We start from the raw sequence: 17,839 nt of genomic DNA, 5'->3' as shown, positions 1-17,839 counted from the left end.
GCTCAAGCGATCCTCCTGCCTTGGCTTCCCAAAGTGCTGGGATTACAGGCATGAGCCACCGCGCCCGGCAACTCTATGTTTTAAATTTGTAAAAGAGAACCAGGCTGTTTTCCAAAGCAAACACCCAGTTAAATTTAAATTTCCATAAACAATGAATGTTTTTTCAGTATAAGTATGCCCCCTTCAGTACTTGGGACATAGTTACATTAAAAAACAATGTGTTGGCCTTGTGTGCTGGCTCATGTCTGTAATCCCAGCACTTTGGGAGGCTGAGGTGGGTGGATCATCTGAGGTCAGGAGTTTGAGACCAGCCTGGGCAACATGGTGAAACCGCGTCTCTACTAAAACTACAAAAATTAACGGGGCATAATGGGCCACACCTGTAATCCCAGCTACTCGGGAGGCTGAGGCAGGAGAATCACTTGAACCCGGGAGGCGGAGGTTGCAGTGAGCTGAGATAGTGCCACTGCACTCCAGCCTGGGTGACAGAGCGAGACTCCGTCTCAAACAAAACAAAACAAAACACAAACCAATATGTTGGTTGTCTGAAATTCCAATTTAACTGGGAATTTAATTTAAATGTTATTTAATGAATAATGACAAGTGAGTTTGTTAAATGAACGGAATTTCTCCTGGCAAACTCCTATGCATCCTTCAACACCCTCTTTAGATGACCCCCTCAGGGGCATCAGGGTCTCTTGGCCACATGGAGGGAAGCTCCCCACTCCTCGGGCTGAAGGTCCCTGAGAAGGCAGAAGCCAATGGGGGTGGGGAAGTCCTGTGTTTTATCTGGCAATCCTACACTGAGTGAACTTCAGGCTGTAGCTTGCACACCCCAAGTGATGAGAAGCTCATGTCCTGCAATGGCCAATTGTTCTGACTCTGGGCAGCTCTGCCTCAAAGTTCTCCCTTAGTCCAGCCTGGGGTGGACATGTGACTCAGAGTCGTTTATCCACCTCAGCCACTGTGATTGGTTCAAGGTGTACATGTGACCCAAGCTCAGCCTATCAGAGCCCTCTCTGGGGCTTTGAATGGAATCCTGGGGAAAGAGAGATTCCCTGAACCAGGGTTGGGTTGGGCATGTGGGAACATGCTGGAGAGAGCCACCAGAGAGGTCTCAAATCCGCTGCTCCATCTGGAGAACTCCTACACTGAACTGCCTCCTGAACAACCCCTCAGTGGGCAAGAAGGAGTGCTTATTGAGTGACTAACTGGACTGACTGAATGAATGAAAGCAGTTTTTCTATGGTTAACACGCACACACACACACACATATATATATATATTTTTTGGAGACAAAATCTCGCTCTGTTGCCCAGGCTGGAGTGCAGTGGAGCAATCTTGGCTCACTGCAACCTCTGCCTCCTGGGTTCAAGCAATTCTCCTGCCTCAGCCTCCCGAGTAGCTGGGATTACAGGCACCTGCCACCACACCCGGCTGATTTTTGTATTTTTAGTAGAGACAGGGTTTCACCATGTTTGCCAGGCTGGTCTCGAACTCCTGACCTCAGGCTATCCATCCACCTCAGCCTCCCAAAATGCTAGGATTACAGGCATGAGCCACCACACCCGGCCTAACATCTATATATTCTTCAAAATCCACTTCAAATTCTCTTTGAGAAGCATCAGAGGACCTTGTATTGAATGAACAAATACATTTTATTCTTGTGAGCTTCTATGTACTCATCAAAACTCTCCTCACATGTCTCTACAAGGGACATCAGGAAGTGTGGTGGTTGAATGAATTTTTTTCTTGGTGACCTCCTGCGTCTTCCTTAAAACATCCTCTAATCTGTTCGGGAGCGGTGGCTCATGCCTGTAATCCCAGCACTTTGGGGGGTTGAGGTGGGAGGATCACTTGAGACCAGGAGTTTGAGACCAGCCTAGACAGCAACATAGTGAGACCACATTTCTTTTTTTTTTTTTTTTTTTAGACAGAGTTTTGCTCTTGTCTCCCAGGCTGGAGTGCAGTGGCACAATCTCAGCTCACTGCAACCTCTGCCTACCAGGTTCAAGCGATTCTCCTGCTTCAGCCTCCTGAGTAGCTAGGATTACAGGCGCATGCCACCATGACTGGCTGATTTTGTATTTTTATTTCATTTTATTATTTTTTTTTTTGAGACAGAATTTCACTCTTGTTGCCCAGGCTGGAGGCCAATGGCGCGATCTCGGCTCACCGCAAACCCCGCCTCCCAGGTTCAAGTGATTCTCTTGCCTCAGCCTCCCAAGTAACTGGGATTACAGACGTGAGCCACCATGCCTGGCTAATTTTGTATTTTTAGTAGAGACGGGGTTTCTCCACGATGGTCAGGCTGGTCTCGAATTCCTGACCTCAAGTGATCTGCCCACCTTGGCCTCCCAAAGTGCTGGGATACAGGCATAGACTACATTTCTACCAAAAACTGAAAAAAAAAAAAAAAAATAGCTGGATGGTTGGGGGAAGTGGCTCACGCCCGTAATCCCAGCCCTTTGTGAGGCTGAGGCCGGCAGATCACTTAAGGTCAGGCATTTGAGACCAGCCTGGACAACATGGTGAAATCCCATCTCTACTACAAATACAAAAATTAGCTGGGCGTGGTGGTGCACTTCTGTAATCCCAGCTACTCAGGAGGCTGAGGCAGGAGAATTGCTTAAACTCAGGAGGCGGAGGTTACAGTGAGCTGAAATCGCACCACTGCACTCCAGCCTGGGTGACTGAGCAAGACTCTGTCTCAAAAGTAAAAAAAAAAAAAAAGTAAAAAAAAGTAAAAAAGTAAAAGTAAAAAAAGTAAAAGTAAAAAAAAGTAAAAGTAAAAAAAAGTAAAAGTAAAAAAAAGTAAAAGTAAAAAAAAAAAAGTAAAAAAGTAAAAAAAAAAGTAAAAGTAAAAAAAAAAGTAAAAAAAAAAAAAAAGCCGGGCATGGTGGCATAGGCCTGTGTCTCAGCTACTCAGCTATATTGGAGGCTGAGGTGGGAGGATAGCTTGAACCTGGGAGGCTGAGGCTGCAGTGAGCTATGATTGTGTCACTGCACTCCAGCCTGGGTAAGAGAGTGAGACCCTGTCTCAAATAAAAGTAATAATTAAACATCCTCAAATGATCCCTCAGAGGCATTAGAAAGTCCTGACTGAATGATGGAAATTGTTCTTGTTGATGAATGATGCCTGAGTTTGTTAAATTAACAAATGGATTGTCTCCTGGCTAACTCCTATGCATCCTTCAACACCCTCTTTAGATGATCCTCAGCGGCATTAGGGTCTCTTGGCCACATGGAGGGAAGCTCGACCCTCCTCCTCGGGCTGAAGGTCTCTCTCCCTGAGAAGGCGGAAGCTGAGGAGGTGGGGAAGTGCTGTGGTTCCTCCCGTCATGTTTTCTGGGGCCCCCGTGACTCGATCCTTCCTGCTTCACCCGCCCCCGAGCCTGTGGGGCATCTGAAAGTGGGGCAGCCCTGGGAACTTATCTCAGATGAGCTTCTGCGGCAGCTGGGTGGGGCCATAAGGGGCCCACAGGGCCTCTTGGCAGGCCTAGAGAGGGAGGGAAGGAGGTGGGCTTGCCAAGATGTGGCAAGGGGAAGGTGGGATGTGGCGAACTTCAGAGGGAGTGTCAGGTTGTGACTTCAATAAGGGGAGAAATACCACTTCACCTTTGTCTGGGGTACCCCTCCAGCTCACACACCTGCCATGGCTCCCTACTGCCCTCGGAGAAAGCCAGGCCCTTTAGCCTGGCGCTCGAGGCCCCCAGCTCATCACCCCACAGAACCCCAGACCCACTGTGTCCATATTGGTGGTCCCCAAAGCACCTCCTCTGAACTTTTGCCTCTGCTGTGGCCTCTGCCGGAGATGCCCTGTAATTCTATAAATTCTAGCTCAAGTGTCCCTCCTCCAGGCAGCCCTCCCTGCTCTACTTCAGGGCACCCGGCCTCCATCTGTTCCTGATCCCAAGGGGCTAGGGGCATCTGTGTCCAGCTTTTCACCTCCCCGGCCCTGTATCTTCCTCCCTCGATGTTTTTCCAGCAGCTGCCAGGCAGAGGCCACTGGGGAACAACAACAATGACTAATCACACTGGCCAGCGGGTGGACAGCGCTCACTGCAAGCCAAGCCCTCCTTCATACTCACAAAAGCCCATTTCACAGGTGGGAAAGATGAGGCCTGAGAGGGCCAACCTTGGTGGGGGTGGGGGAAGCCCTGAGGCACGGTCTCCACTCTGGAAGGGGCAAAACTGTGCTCCACAAGGGGTGGTTTGAATCCATCTCTTCATCTCCAGCTGGGGCCTCAGGTGGTCTGAGTGTCCCTGGACTCAGTTTCCAAATCTGTGAAATAAAGCAAGTGAGGGACTCTCTGGGAATTGGTGGAATTGGGAGGGTCTCAGGATGGTCAGGAGGGGGCCATGACTTTTCTCTGATCTCTACCTATTTCCTCCACCTTTCTTGCTATTTTTTGAGACAGGGTCTTGCTCTGTGGCCCAGGCTGGAGTGCAGTGGCGCAATTAGAGCTCACTGCAGTCTCGACCTCCCTGGCTTAAGCCTCAGCCTCTCAAGTAGCTGGGGCTACAGGCACCTGCCACCATGCCCAGCAAATTAATTTTTGTAGAGATGGAGTCTCACTATGTTGCCCAGGCTGCTCTTGAACTCCTAGCCTATGGCGATCCTCCTGCCTTGGCCTCGCAAAGTGCTGGATTACAGGCATAATCCACCCTGCCTGGCCTCCTCCATCTTTATGTATCTCTCTATCTCTGTCCCTTTCTCTATCTCGGCCCCTCCCCCAGGCCTCACACATCCATCCCCCAGCTGACCCTGGCCTGGGCCCCGGGGCCAGAGAAGGCTGTCCTGTATGGGGTCACAGGGCCCCCGTCCCCACTGTGCCAGGCCCAGGACACTGAGTCTTTGTCCCCAACTCACTGACCTCATAGCCTGCTGGGCGCCTGACCCTGGCCAGCTCAGCTGCCCCTCGGGGCCAGGCTTCTTGAAGGAGGGACCTCCTCCCAGGAGGCTGAACCGCATGGTACAACCCTGGCCGCTTGGGTCTCAGTTTCCACAGATGCTCACCCCCAGGAGAGACCCTCTCCCTCTCCCTCCTCAGTACCCCTGGACTCTAAGAATATTTCTTTTTTCTGTAGATGCATCTCACATAACCTAAAATTCATCTTTTTTTTTTTTTTTTTTTTTTTTTGAGACAGAGTCTCACTCTCTCACCCAGGCTGGAGTGCAGTGGTGTGATCTTGGCTCACTGCAACCTCTGCCTCCCGGGTTCAAGTGATTCTCCTGCCTCAGCCTCCCGAGTAGCTGGGATTACAGGCGCATGCCATCACGCCCAGCTAATTTTTGTATTTTTAGTAGAGACTGGGTTTCACTATGTTGTCCAGGCTGGTCTCGAACTCCTGACCTCAAATGATCCACCTGGCTCAGCCTCCCAAGTGCTGGGATTGCAGGAGTGAGCCACCGTGCCCGGGCCGGAAATTCATCATTTTAAAGCAAACGATTCAGTGACATTTAGCACATTCACAGTGTTGTGCAACCACCACCTCTATCTGGTTCCAGAACATTTGCATCACCCCAAAAGGAAACCCTGCATACATCAGCAGTCAGTTCTCACTCCCGCCTCCCCCTAGCCCCTGACAACCACTCAGCTACTGTCTGCCTCTGTACATTTGCCTATTTTGGATATTTTATATAAGTGGAATCATACAGTGTGTGCCTTTCCTGTCCATCTTCGTCCACCCAGCATGATGGGTTTTTTTTGTGTGTGTGTGTGTTTTTTTTTTTTTTTTTTTTGAGATGGAGTCTCACTCTGTCACCCAGGCTGGAGTGCAGTGGCACGATCTCAGCTCACTGCAACCTCTACCTCCCAGGTTCAAGTAATTCTCTCTGCCTCAGCCTTCCAAGTAGCTGGAATTACAGGCACATGTCACCAGGCCCGGCTAATTTTTGTATTTTTAGTAGAGACACGGTTTCGCCTTGTTGGCCAGGCTGGTCTTGAACTCCTGACCTCAGGTGATCCGACCACCTTGGCCTCCCAAAGTGCTGGAATTACAGATGTGAACCACCGCGCCCAGCCCAGCATGATGTTTTTGAGGGTTCATCCACATGGTAGCTTGGATCAGAGCTTCTCCACTGACATTTAGAGGCTTTGCCGACAGTGGGGAGGGAGGGGCAGGAAGCAAAATACTCAGAGGCTAAGAAATGGAACATGGGGGAAAAACTAAGTTGCATCTCTTAATTTTTTTTTTTTTTAAGAGACAGGATCTTGCTCTGTTACCCAGGCTGGAGTGCAGTGGCGCAATCATGATTCACTGCAGCCTCAACCTCCTGGGTTCAAGCCAGTCTCCCACCTCAGCCTCCTGAGTAGCTGAGAATACAGATGTGCGCCACCACGCCTGGCTAACTTTTAATTTTTATATATATATATTTTTTGAGATGGAGTCTCACTCTGTTGCCCAGGCTGGAGTGCAGTGGTGCGATCTCAGCTCACTGCAACGTCCACCTCCTGGGTTCAAGTGATTCTCCTGCCTCAGCCTCCTCAGTAGCTGGGATTACAGGTGCCTGCCACCACACCCGGTTAATTTTTGTATTTTTAGTAGAAACGGGGTTTCACCATTTTGGTCAGGCTGGTCTCAAACTCCTGACCTCGTGATCCACCTGCCTTGGCCTCCCAAAGTACTGGGATTACAGGCGTGAGCCACCATACCCGGCCTAATTCTTTATTTTTTATAGAGATGGGGTCTTGCTATGTTGCTCAGGCTAGTCCCAAACTCCTGGGGTCAAGTGATCCTCCCACCTTGACCTCTCAAAGTGCTGGGATTAAAGGGGTGAGCCCAGGTGCACAAGGCTGGAGCTTGGCATATGGGGAGTTGGGCATTTTGGAGGGCCAGCATGCTGCAAGCTGTTTGTAACAATTTGTTGGAAGGATGAAGTTAGGCCATCCAAGAATACTGCCCTCCTTCAGCTCTTGAGTCTCAGACTCAGAAGCTGGCGAGATGGGCCGGTGCGGTGGCTCACGCCTGTGATCCCAGCATTTTGGTAGGCCAAGGCAGACGGATCATTTGAACCCAGGAGTTTGAGACCAGCCTGGGCAACATGGCAAAATCCCCTCTCAAAAAAAAAAAAATGCAAAAATTAGCTGGGCGTGGTGGTGTATGCCTGTAGTCCCAGTTCCTGGGGAGGCTGAGGTAGGAGGATGGCCTGAGCCTGGGGAGGCTGATGTTGCAGTGAGCCGTGATTGCACCACTGCACTACAGCTGGGCCACAGATCAAGGCCCTATCTCAAAAGAAGAAAAAAAGAATTTGGCAGCCAGGCACGGTAGCTCATGCCTGTCATCCCAGCACTTCGGGAGGCTGTGTGGGCGGATCACTTAGGGTCAGGAGTTCGAGACCAGCCTGGCCAGCATGGTGAAACCCCGTCTCTACTAAAAATACAAAAATTAGCCCAATGTTGTGGCAGTTGCCTGTAATTCCAGCTACTCGGGAGGCTGAGGCAGGAGAATCACTTGAACCCGGGAAGCAGAAGTTGCAGTGAGTGGAGCTCATGCCACCACACTGCAGCCTGGGCGACAGAGTGGGGCTCCATCTCAAAAAAAAAAAAAAAAAAAAAAATTGGCTAGAGAGGGCCAGGGACCTGGCCAAGTGCATGGAACCACAGGTGGCTCATGGGGCTGGCATCTGGGTGTTCAGTTCAGGTCTGGGGCCAGCAGGGCAGAACCCCCTAGAACCCTGACTTGCTCCAAATTCAGACTTGCTCCAGAGTCTGTGGCTGCCACCATCACCACCACCACCACGGAGCCGACTTCCTGGGTTTCTCTTTCACTTTGACTTGCCCTAGGGATGGGCTGTGACACTTTACTTTTTTTCTTTTTTCTTTTTTTCGGCCTTTTTTCCTTGCTCAGCTTCAATGTGTTCCGGAGTGGGGACGGGGTGGCTGAACCTCGCAGGTGGCAGAGAGGCTCCCCTGGGGCTGTGGGGCTCTGCGTGGATCCGATGGGGCCGCTGGTGACCTGGGTGGTCCCCCTCCTCTTCCTCTTCCTGCTGTCCAGGCAGGGTGGTGAGTCCCCCGACCCTGGCAAGGCGGCTCCTCTTGCTGGGTGGAGGCACGTGTATGTGTGGAGAGCTGTGGGCCTGCTGTGTGGGTTGGTTTCATCTCTCTGTGCCTCAGTCTTTCCTGCTGTCAAATGGGAGATGGGCAGTCATGGCTTCTGGGATCGAACTTAGACATCTTTCCTCTGGTCTTGATTTTCTCTTCTGTGAAATGCACTAAATCTTTTCCACCTCCCGGAGTTCAATGAGAAAAAAAACTAAGGAAGGAATAAAAAGCAAGTATGCATCTAATAGGTATACATAGTATAGTATCTTATGTATGTAGTTTACAATAGATAGACATACATAATATAATGTATACAGTCATTTCCATATTTATGGGGCAATGGTTCCAGGACCCTCTGCAGATACCAAAATCCAAAGATGCTCAAGTTCCTGATATAAAATGGTAAAGCATTTGCATATAACCTATGCACATCCTTCCATATACTTTACTTATTTATTTATTTATTTGTTTATTTATTTATTTATTTATTTACTGAGATAGGGTCTCACTCTGTTGCCCAGGCTGGAATGCAGTGGCCTGATCATAGCTCACTGCAGCCTTGACCACCTGGGCTCAAGTGATCCTCCTGCCTTAGCCCCTTGAGTAGCTGGGACTGCAGGCGCACACTACCATGCCTGGTTAATTTTTTTGGCGCATACTTTTTACAGAGACAGGGTCTCGCTGTGTTGCCCGGGCTGGTCTCGAACTCCTGGGCTCAAATGATCCACTCACCTCGGCCTCCCAAAGTGCTCAGATTACAGGCATGAGCTGCCATGCCCAGCCTTCCCATATACTTTAAATAATCTCAGGCCCCGCACGGTGGCTCACTCCTGAAAATCCAGCACTATGGGAGACCAAGACGGGTGGATCACTTGAGGTCAGGAGTTCGAGACCAGCCTGGCCAACATGGTGAAACCCCGTCTCTACTAAAAATGCAAAAATTAGCCAAGCTTGATGATGGGCACCTGTACTCCCAGCTACTCAGGAGCTGAGGTGGGAGGATCGCTTGAACCCAGGAGGCAGAGGTTGCAGTGAGCCGAGATTGCAGCACTGCATTCTAGCCTGTGTGGCAGAGCAAGACGCTATCTCAATAATAATAATAATAAATGAACTTTCCCTCTCTGTACACTGGAGATCAGAGGGGTGCTGACTTTTTCAATGGCTCTTGAGATGCACTGAGTGCCTGTAGAATGCCCACAGCAGTGCTGGCCACACCTCAAGGTCCCAGCACCTTCAGGGGCCAGGCATGGCTGGAGACCAGCAGCAGGGAGGGGGCCAGGGCAGCCCGCGAGGTATCCTGGAGATAGTGGCAGTGAGTGATCAGTCCAGGGAGAGGGAAGGAGGAGGGGCTTTAGGCTGTCAGGGGTGGGTGGGTGGGTGGGTGGGGGTTCTGTGTCATCACAGAGAAAGATGGAAGGATGGAGAGCCTTGTGTGTTAAGCATCCTTCCCCCCTCAAGGTTGGACCCTTGGGGCCATTTCCTGGGGTGCCGCCTTCTCCCCCAAGGCTTCCAATCTGCCTGCAGGGCTCAGGACAGGTCCTTCTTGTGGGAGTGAGGGCACCGGGGTCTTCCTGACCCATCCATGGTGGCATCCCCCTCCTTCTCTCACCCAGTTCCTCACCTAGCAGACTGTGGCACTCCCAAAGGGCACGGGGGTCCCAGTGGCTGAGGGAGGTCGCTGCCTCCTGGAGAAATGTTATTAATAATTGCCCTGACTGCTAGTGGGCCAAGTGTGCTTGCCTGGGCCAGCCCTGGCAGGCCTCTCTCTGCCATGCACCCTCTACTGTCTCTCCCCATGCTGGCTTCAGACACTGGTGCCACCCCAGGCACACCCCCACTTCTCTCTGCCCTCCAGACTGTTGGTCTTACTGTTCTTTCCTGCTGGGGAGACCTCCCGAGAGTTTCTCCCAAATATGCATCTCAACCTCTGAGGACGAAAGAGTGGTGGATGAATGGATAGACAGGTGGATGGGTGGGTAAATGAATGGATGGATGAATTAATAAATACATGTATGGATGGATGGATGGATGGATGGATGGATGGATGGATGTGTGGCTGGATGGATATATCGGTAGGTAGATAAATGGATGGATGGGTGGGTGTATGGATGAATGAATACATGGATGGATGGATGGATAGACTGGTGACTAGATGGATAGATGGATGGTTGGGTGAATGGATAATGGGTGAATGAATGCATGGATGCATGGATGGATAGACTGGTGACTAGATGGATAGATGGATGGTTGGGTGAATGGATAATGGATGAATGAATGCATGGATGCATGAATGAATACATGGATGGATGGATGGATGGATTAATGAATACATGGATGGATGGGTGAATGGGTGGATGGTGGGGTGGATGGATGGATGGATGGATTAATACATGGATGGATGGATGAATGGATGGATGGATAAATGGGTGGATGGTGGGGTGGATGGATGGATTAATACATGGATTGATGGATGGATGGATGGATGGATGGATGGATGGATGGTGAGGTGGATGGATGGATGGATTAATACATGGATGGATGGATGGATGGTGGGCTGGATGGATGGATGGATGGATGGGTAGATGGATGAATGAATACATGGATGGATAGATGGATGGGTAGATGGGTGGATGGATGGATGAATACATGGATGGATAAATACATGGATGGATGGGTGAATGGGTGGATGGTGGGGTGGATGGATGGATGGATGGATGGGTAGATGGGTGGATGGATGGATGAATACATGGATGGATGAATACATGGATGGATGGGTGAATGTGTGGATGGTGAGGTAGATGGATGGATGGATAGATGGGTGGATGGATGAACGAATACATGGATGGTTGGATAGATGGATGGGTAGATGAGTGGATGGGTGGATAAGTACATGCATGGATGGATGGGTAGATGGGTGGATGGTGGGGTGGATGGATGATGGATGAATACATGGATGGATGGATGGATGGATGGGTGAATGGATGAATTCATGGGTGGATGGATGGGTAGATGGTGGATGGGTGAATAAATACATGAATGGATGGGTAGATGGTGGATGAATGAATAAATACATGGATGGATGGCTAGATGGGCAGATAAATACATGGGTGGATGGATGGGTGGTGGTAGGAGGGTGCATAGATGGGAAGGTGGGTGGGTGGGAGGGCTGATGATCACTTGGGTGTAGACCCCAAGGCTGAGCCCTTCTCCCCACACAGTGCAAGGCCAGGGATGTCATTATGTCTTCATTGCCTTTGCAGCTGCCTGCAGAACCAGTGAGTGCTGTTTTCAGGACCCGCCATATCCGGATGCAGACTCAGGTTCGGGACAGTTCCTCATTGTTGGCTGAGGATTATGTAGGGCTCTGCCTGACCCCATCCACAGCAGCCCCTCCCATGGCTTCCACCACCCGGCCAAAGGCTCAGCCCCACCTGTGGTCTTGGGAGCCCTCACCCCACCACCTGCTGGCCCATTCTCACCAGGTTCAAGGTGCTCTCGAGTAGCCAGCCGCCTCTCTGAACCTTATCACTTCCCTAGCATGGTCCCAGGGCTGGTGTCTGTGTCTGTTCAGATTGGTCGGTACATGGGAGAAAGTACCTGTTAAGCATTTTGAAGCCCTCCCACCTGATAAATTATTGGAACATTTATTTTATTTATTTATTTTTGAGACGGAGTCTTGTTCTGCTGCCCAGGTTGGAGTGCAGTGGCCTGATCACAGCTCACTGCAACCTCCGCCTCCCAGGTTCAAGCTATTCTCCGGCCTCAGCCTTCCACGTAGCTGGGATTACAGGCGCCCGCCACCACACCCGGCTAATTTTTGTATTTTTAGTAGAGACGAGGTTTCACCATGTCGCCCAGGCTGGTCTTGAACTCCTGAGCTCAGGTGATGGTGAGCCACCCGCCTCAGCCTCCCAAAGTGCTGGGATTCCAGGAATGAGCCACCACGCCCGGCCATATTGTCGGAACATTTATGCTCCTAATGCACCCTGAAAAGGGTCTGACACTGAGCAGACACGCTGTCCATTCTTTTGTTTGATAACGATTTACTGAGCATCTTCTATGTGCGGACACAGTTCTAGACATAGGGAACTGGCTGTGAGCTCAACTGACTTCCCAAGACCACAGCCTAGTGGAAGAGATAGACAACAGGCAAACAAATGTCTATCACAAATGTGATGATGTGTTTTGAAGAACCAGAGGAGGGAAGCTGGGGCCCGGGGGACCCCCCAAAAAAAACACCAGAGGAGGGTGAGGGATAGAGAGAGGGGTGGCAGGACATCTGGCCTCTGTGAGGACAAGTTAGGAGGCTGAGGATTCGGAATAGGTTGAGGTGAGAGATGGCAGGAGATGAGGTAGGAAGGACGCAGGGAGGGTTTAGGCTGAGGTAACGCTGAAAGATGTAAGCATCACAAAGATTTGTCCTAGGCACGAAGACCCCTCCAGACTCTGATCTGTTCCCAAGCCTACAGGATCTCTTCCAGGCTCGGCCTCGGGTCCTAGGGACCTGAGCTGCTATCGGATATCCAGTGATCATTACGAGTGCTCCTGGCAGTATGAAGGTCCCACAGCTGGGGTCAACCACTTCCTGCGATGTTGGTAAGGACCCCTCTATCATTCCCAAACCCTCACCCACCATCCCACTCTTGCTCCAACCCCCTCTGGTGCCCCTACTGTCGGGTGCGTGATCTTGGCTGGGTCAACACTCCTTCCTGGGCTTCAGTTTCTCATCTAAGAAGAGAGAGTAGGAGGATTGTGGTGGGGGTTGGTCAGTGAACGTAGGCATCCCAGGGTGGGTGGCCATGAGGGTCTCTCTACTCCTTTTTTCTTCTTCACCCTTTCACTTATCCATCCATCCATCCATCCATCCGTTTCTTTTTTCTTTTTTCTTTTCTTTTTTTTTTTTTTTTTGAGACGGAGTCTTGCTCTGTTGCCCAGGCTGGAGTGCAGTGTCATGATGTCAGCTCACTGCAAACTCTGCCTCCTGAGTTAGAGTGATTTTCCTGCCTCAGCCTCCTGAGTAGCTGGGACTATAGGCACACGCCACCACACCTGCTAATTTTTGTATTTTTAGTAGAGACAGAGTCTCACCATGTTGGCCAGGCTGGTCTTGAACTCCTGGCCTCAGGTGATCCACCCCCCTTGGCCTCCCAAAGTGCTGGGATTACAAGCATGAGGCACTGCGCCCAGCCCTTTCATTCGTTTCTTCACTGTGTAGTGCAGTCCTTGCTGGGAGATACTGGGGTCCCTCAAACCCCTCCAGTCCCAGATTGATCTCCAAGGAACCCCCAGGCTGGGGGAGGAGGGGTACAAGGGACAGAAAAGGATGCTGGGGGCTGGGCGCAGTGGCTCACGCTTGTAATCCCAGCACTTTGGGAGGCTGAGGTGGGCGGATCACTTGAGGCCAGAAGTTGGAGACCACCCTGGCCAACATGGTGAAACCCCATCTCTACTAAAAATACAAAACTTAAACGCATATGGTGGCATGTGCCTGTAATCCCAGCTACTAGGGAGGCTGAGGTGGGAGAATTGCTTGAACCAGGGAGGTGGAGGTCGCAGTGAGCCGAGATTGTGCCACTGCACTCCAGCCTGGGTGACAGACTGAAACTCCATCTCCAAACAAACAAACAAACACCAAAAAAATGATGCTGGGATGTGATGCACAAAGTCAGCTGTGGGGTCCACTAGGACCCCAGACTCGGCACCGACACTCCTTCCTGCTGCAGCCTTAGCTCCGGGCGCTGCTGCTACTTCGCCACTGGCTCAGCCACCAGGCTGCAGTTCTCCGACCAGGCTGGGGTGTCTGTGCTGTACACCGTCACACTCTGGGTGGAATCCTGGGCCAGGAACCAGACAGAGAAGTCTCCTGAGGTGACCCTGCAGCTCTACAACTCAGGTTGGCACCTTGTTCTCCCCCCGTCCATTTTTTACCCAGAGAGACCATCAGGCTGCAAGGCTGGAGCTGGAGGGGATTCCTGGCCCCTGGCAAGGGACTTGATACTACTAGCCATTGTCACTTCACATAGTGTCACACAAACACTATTGTGACAAAGCAGTCTTTCATGGTCCCCTTACCAATCCCCTATTCCTGGGCACTTAGATTGCTTCTGGTTTCTCTCTGCTAGCCATAATGCTGCCAAGACCTGGTTGGGTTCTTAATATCTGTTCTCATGACTCAACATCATGTATTTTGCCGGGTGCAGTGGCTCACGCCTGTAATCCCAGCACTTTGGGTGGATCACAAGGTGATCACCTTGAGGTGGGCGGATCACAAGGTCAAGAGATCGAGACCATCCTGGTCAACATGGTGAAACCCCATCTCTATTAAAAATACAAAAATTAGCCAGGAGTGGCCACGCATGCCTGTAGTCCCAGCTCCTGGGGAGGCTGAGGCAGGAGAATCGCTTGAACCCGGGAGGTGGAGGTTACAGTGAGCTGAGATTGAGCCACTGCACTCCTGCCTGGCGACAGAGCAGGACTCCATCTAAAAAACAACAGCAACACACACAAAAAAGCCAAAAAATTTGCCTGGTGTGGTGGGGCATGCCTGCAATCTCAGCTACCTGGGAGGCTGAGGCGGGAGAAGGGCTTGAATCCAGGAGGCAGAGGTTGTAGTGAGCTAAGATCAAGTCACTGCATTCCAGCCTGGGTGACAGAGCAAGACACTGTCTCAAAAAAAAAAAAAAAAAAAAGAAAGAAAGAAAAGAAAAGAATGAAGGAAATCATGTCATTTGCCACAACATGGACAAAGCTGGAGGACATTATGTTGAGTGAAGTAAGCCAGGCACAGAAACAAAAATACTTCATGCTCTCACTTACACGTATAATCTTTTTTCTTTTTTTTTTTTTTTTGAGACGGAGTCTCGCTCTGTCGCCCAGGCTGGAGTGCAGTGGTGCGATCTCGGCTCACTGCAAGCTCTGCCTCCTGGGTTCACACCATTCTCCTGCCTCAGCTTCCCCAGTAGCTGGGACTACAGGCGCCCGCCACCGCGCCCGGCTAAGTTTTTGTATTTTTAGTAGAGACGGGGTTTCACTGTGGTCTTGATCTCCTGACCTCATGATCCGCCCGCCTCGGCCTCCCAAAGTGCTGGGATTACAGGCGTGAGCCACCGCGCCCAGCCCACTTACATGTATAATCTTAAAAAAAAAAGTCGAATATCTAGGCACTGAAAGTAGAACTGTGGTTACCGGGGATGGAGAGAAGGAGGAAACGGGGGAGATGTAGGTCAAAGGAATACAATTTGTAGTTATGCAGCACAAATAAATCTAGCGTTCCAATGTACAGTAGAGAACTATAATTAAAAATAATGTATATTGAAAATGTGCTAAAATAATAGATTTTAGGGCTGGGTGCGGTGGTTCACGCCCTAATCCTAGTACTTCGAGAGACCGGGGTGGGAGGATCACCTGAGGTCAGGAGTTCGAGACCAGCCTGACCAACATGGTGAAACCCCATCTCTACTAAAAATACAAAAATTAGTCGAGTGTGGTGGCGGGCGCCTGTAATTCCAGCTACTCGGGAGGCTGAGGCAGGAGAATCACTTGAACCTGGGGTATGGAGGTTACAGTGAACCGAGATCACACCAATGCACTCCAGCCTGGGTGACAGAGGGAGACTCCATCTCAAAAAAAAAAAAAAAAGAAAAAATTTTAAGTGTTCTCACCACACACCAAAAAAGTAATTATAGAAGGTGATGTATATGTATATATGTATATATATTTTTAAGAGATGGGGTCTTGCTATGTTGGCCAGGGTGGTCTTGAACTCCTGGGCTCAAATGATCCTCCTGCCTTGGCCTCCCAAAATGCTTGGAGTATAGGCATGGGCCCCTGTGCCTGGCCATGGATATGTTAAATTCCTTACTGTAGTAACCATTTCACTATGGATATGTATATAAAGCCACCATACCTCTTAAATTTATACAATGATATAAAAAAAAAATCAGGCAGAGTATGACCGCAGTGCAGCAGGACTATTTTATGCGAATTTACGTCTCTCCTTAGGTCAGATTCCTTGAAATGGATCTAAAAACTAAGTACGATTTCCCTGATAGTTCTAAACAAACAAACAAACAAACAAAGAATTGGCTGGACACAGTGGCTCATGCCTATAATCCCAGCACTTTGGGAGGCCGAGGCGGGCGGATCACCCGCAAGAGACGAGCACTTTTGTAAATTGCTTGTCAGAATCGATTACCCTCTGGCAAGCAATTTACAAAAGTGCCTGTCTCTTCACAGCCTTGCCAGCAATGGGTGTTAATATTTTAAAGATATCTTCACTAACAGGATCCTGTGTATAAATCTTTATTAAAAATTATTTATTTATTTTTAAATTTTAATTTAATTTTAATTTGTTTTGAGACAGAGTCTTGCTCTGTCACCCAGGCCGGAGGGCAGTGGTGGGATCTCGTTTAACTACAACCTCCGCCTCCTGGGTTCAAGCGATTCTCCTGCCTCAGCCTCCCAAGTAGCTGGGATTACAGGTGCCCACCACCATGCCTGGCTAATTTTTGTATTTAGTAGAGATGGTGTTTCACCGTGTTGGCCAGGTTGGTCTTAAACTCCTGACCTCAGATGATCCACCCGCCTCGGCTTCCCAAAGTGCTAGGATTACAGCTATGAGCCACTGCGCCTGGCCATATTTGTTGTTTTTTTAGAGACAAGGTCTCCCTCTGTTTCCTAGACTGGAGTGCAGTGGTGTGATCAGGGCTCACTTCCGCCTCAACCTCCTAGGCTCAAGTGATCCTCCCATCTCACTCTCCTAAGTAGCTGGAACCACAGTCATTAACTACCATGCCTGGCTAATTTTTATGTAGAGATTGGGGAGGGGGTGTCTCTCTATGTTGCCCAGGCTGGTCTAGAACTCCTGGGCTTAAGTGATCTTCCTGCCTTGGCCTCCCAAAATACTGGAATTATAGGGTGAGCCACCGTATGTGGCTTGTGTATAAATCTTGACTTTTTGATCATAGTATACCAGGCTTAGCTGGGACCTGCAAGGTGTCCCCTAATTCATATTTAGGGATTCAGTTGCTTATCCTGGACAGGGTGGATTTTCAGGGCCCATTAACTCACATACGTGTGGGCTGACCCTTGCCAATCCCAACCTCTGCTTCCAGTTAAATATGAGCCTCCTCTGGGAGACATCAAGGTGTCCAAGTTGGCCGGGCAGCTGCGAATGGAGTGGGAGACCCCGGATAACCAGGTTGGTGCTGAGGTGCAGTTCCGTCACCGGACACCCACCAGCCCATGGAAGTTGGTGAGTTTGTTTCCCAAGTCCAGGGTGGACACGGGCCTCTCCAGGGCACCTTCACCCCCAAATCAGTCTCACCATCTCTGCATCTGTCCCCGCTCCCAACCAGCCCCCACTCTAGCCCCTGAGGTGGTTTTTTTTTTTCTTTTTTTTTTTTTTTTTTGAGACGGAGCCTTGCTCTGTCGCCCAGGCTGGAGTGCAGTGGCACGATCTCAGCTCACTGCAACCTCTGCTTCCCGGGTTCAAGCGATTGTCCTGCGTCAGCCTCCTGAGTAGCTGGGATTACAGGCATGCGTCCACCACCACGCGCAGCTAATTTTTGTATTTTTAGTAGAGACAGGGTTTCGCCATGTGGGCCAGGCTGGTCTCAAACTCCTCAGGTGATCTGCCCACCTTGGCCTTCCAAAGTGCTGGGAATACAGGCATGAACCACCACGCCTGGCTCCCACTAAAATTTTTTAAAATAAATTTTTTCTTTTGGAATAATCTTCGATTTTCAGAAAAGTTACTATATAAACTGGAGCAGAGAACGCCCATATACCCT

At 50.1% G+C, this 17,839-nt stretch overlaps 1 protein-coding gene across 3 annotated transcripts in view; it reads left to right on the top strand.

Annotated features, from left to right (window-relative positions):
• Positions 1 to 7,837: 7,837 nt before the first annotated feature.
• The window catches only part of IL12RB1 (interleukin 12 receptor subunit beta 1), a 28,300-nt gene continuing 18,298 nt past the window's right edge, over positions 7,838 to 17,839 (top strand). For 2 of the 3 annotated variants that reach the window (XM_054463204.2, XM_054463203.2), the window contains exons 1-5: positions 7,838 to 8,009; positions 11,309 to 11,368; positions 12,530 to 12,644; positions 13,772 to 13,941; positions 17,162 to 17,301. In XM_054463204.2, coding sequence (XP_054319179.1) covers positions 7,946 to 8,009; positions 11,309 to 11,368; positions 12,530 to 12,644; positions 13,772 to 13,941; positions 17,162 to 17,301 — 549 coding nt within the window. In that variant the 5' untranslated portion in view covers positions 7,838 to 7,945. The remainder of the gene's footprint in view (positions 8,010 to 11,308; positions 11,369 to 12,529; positions 12,645 to 13,771; positions 13,942 to 17,161; positions 17,302 to 17,839) is intronic. The other variant, XM_063658618.1, reaches the window with a different exon arrangement.

The sequence above is a fragment of the Pongo pygmaeus genome, chromosome 20, assembly GCF_028885625.2.
Source record: "Pongo pygmaeus isolate AG05252 chromosome 20, NHGRI_mPonPyg2-v2.0_pri, whole genome shotgun sequence".
NCBI classification, from domain to species: Eukaryota; Metazoa; Chordata; class Mammalia; order Primates; family Hominidae; genus Pongo; species Pongo pygmaeus.
This window is presented reverse-complemented; position numbering and strand designations above follow the sequence as displayed.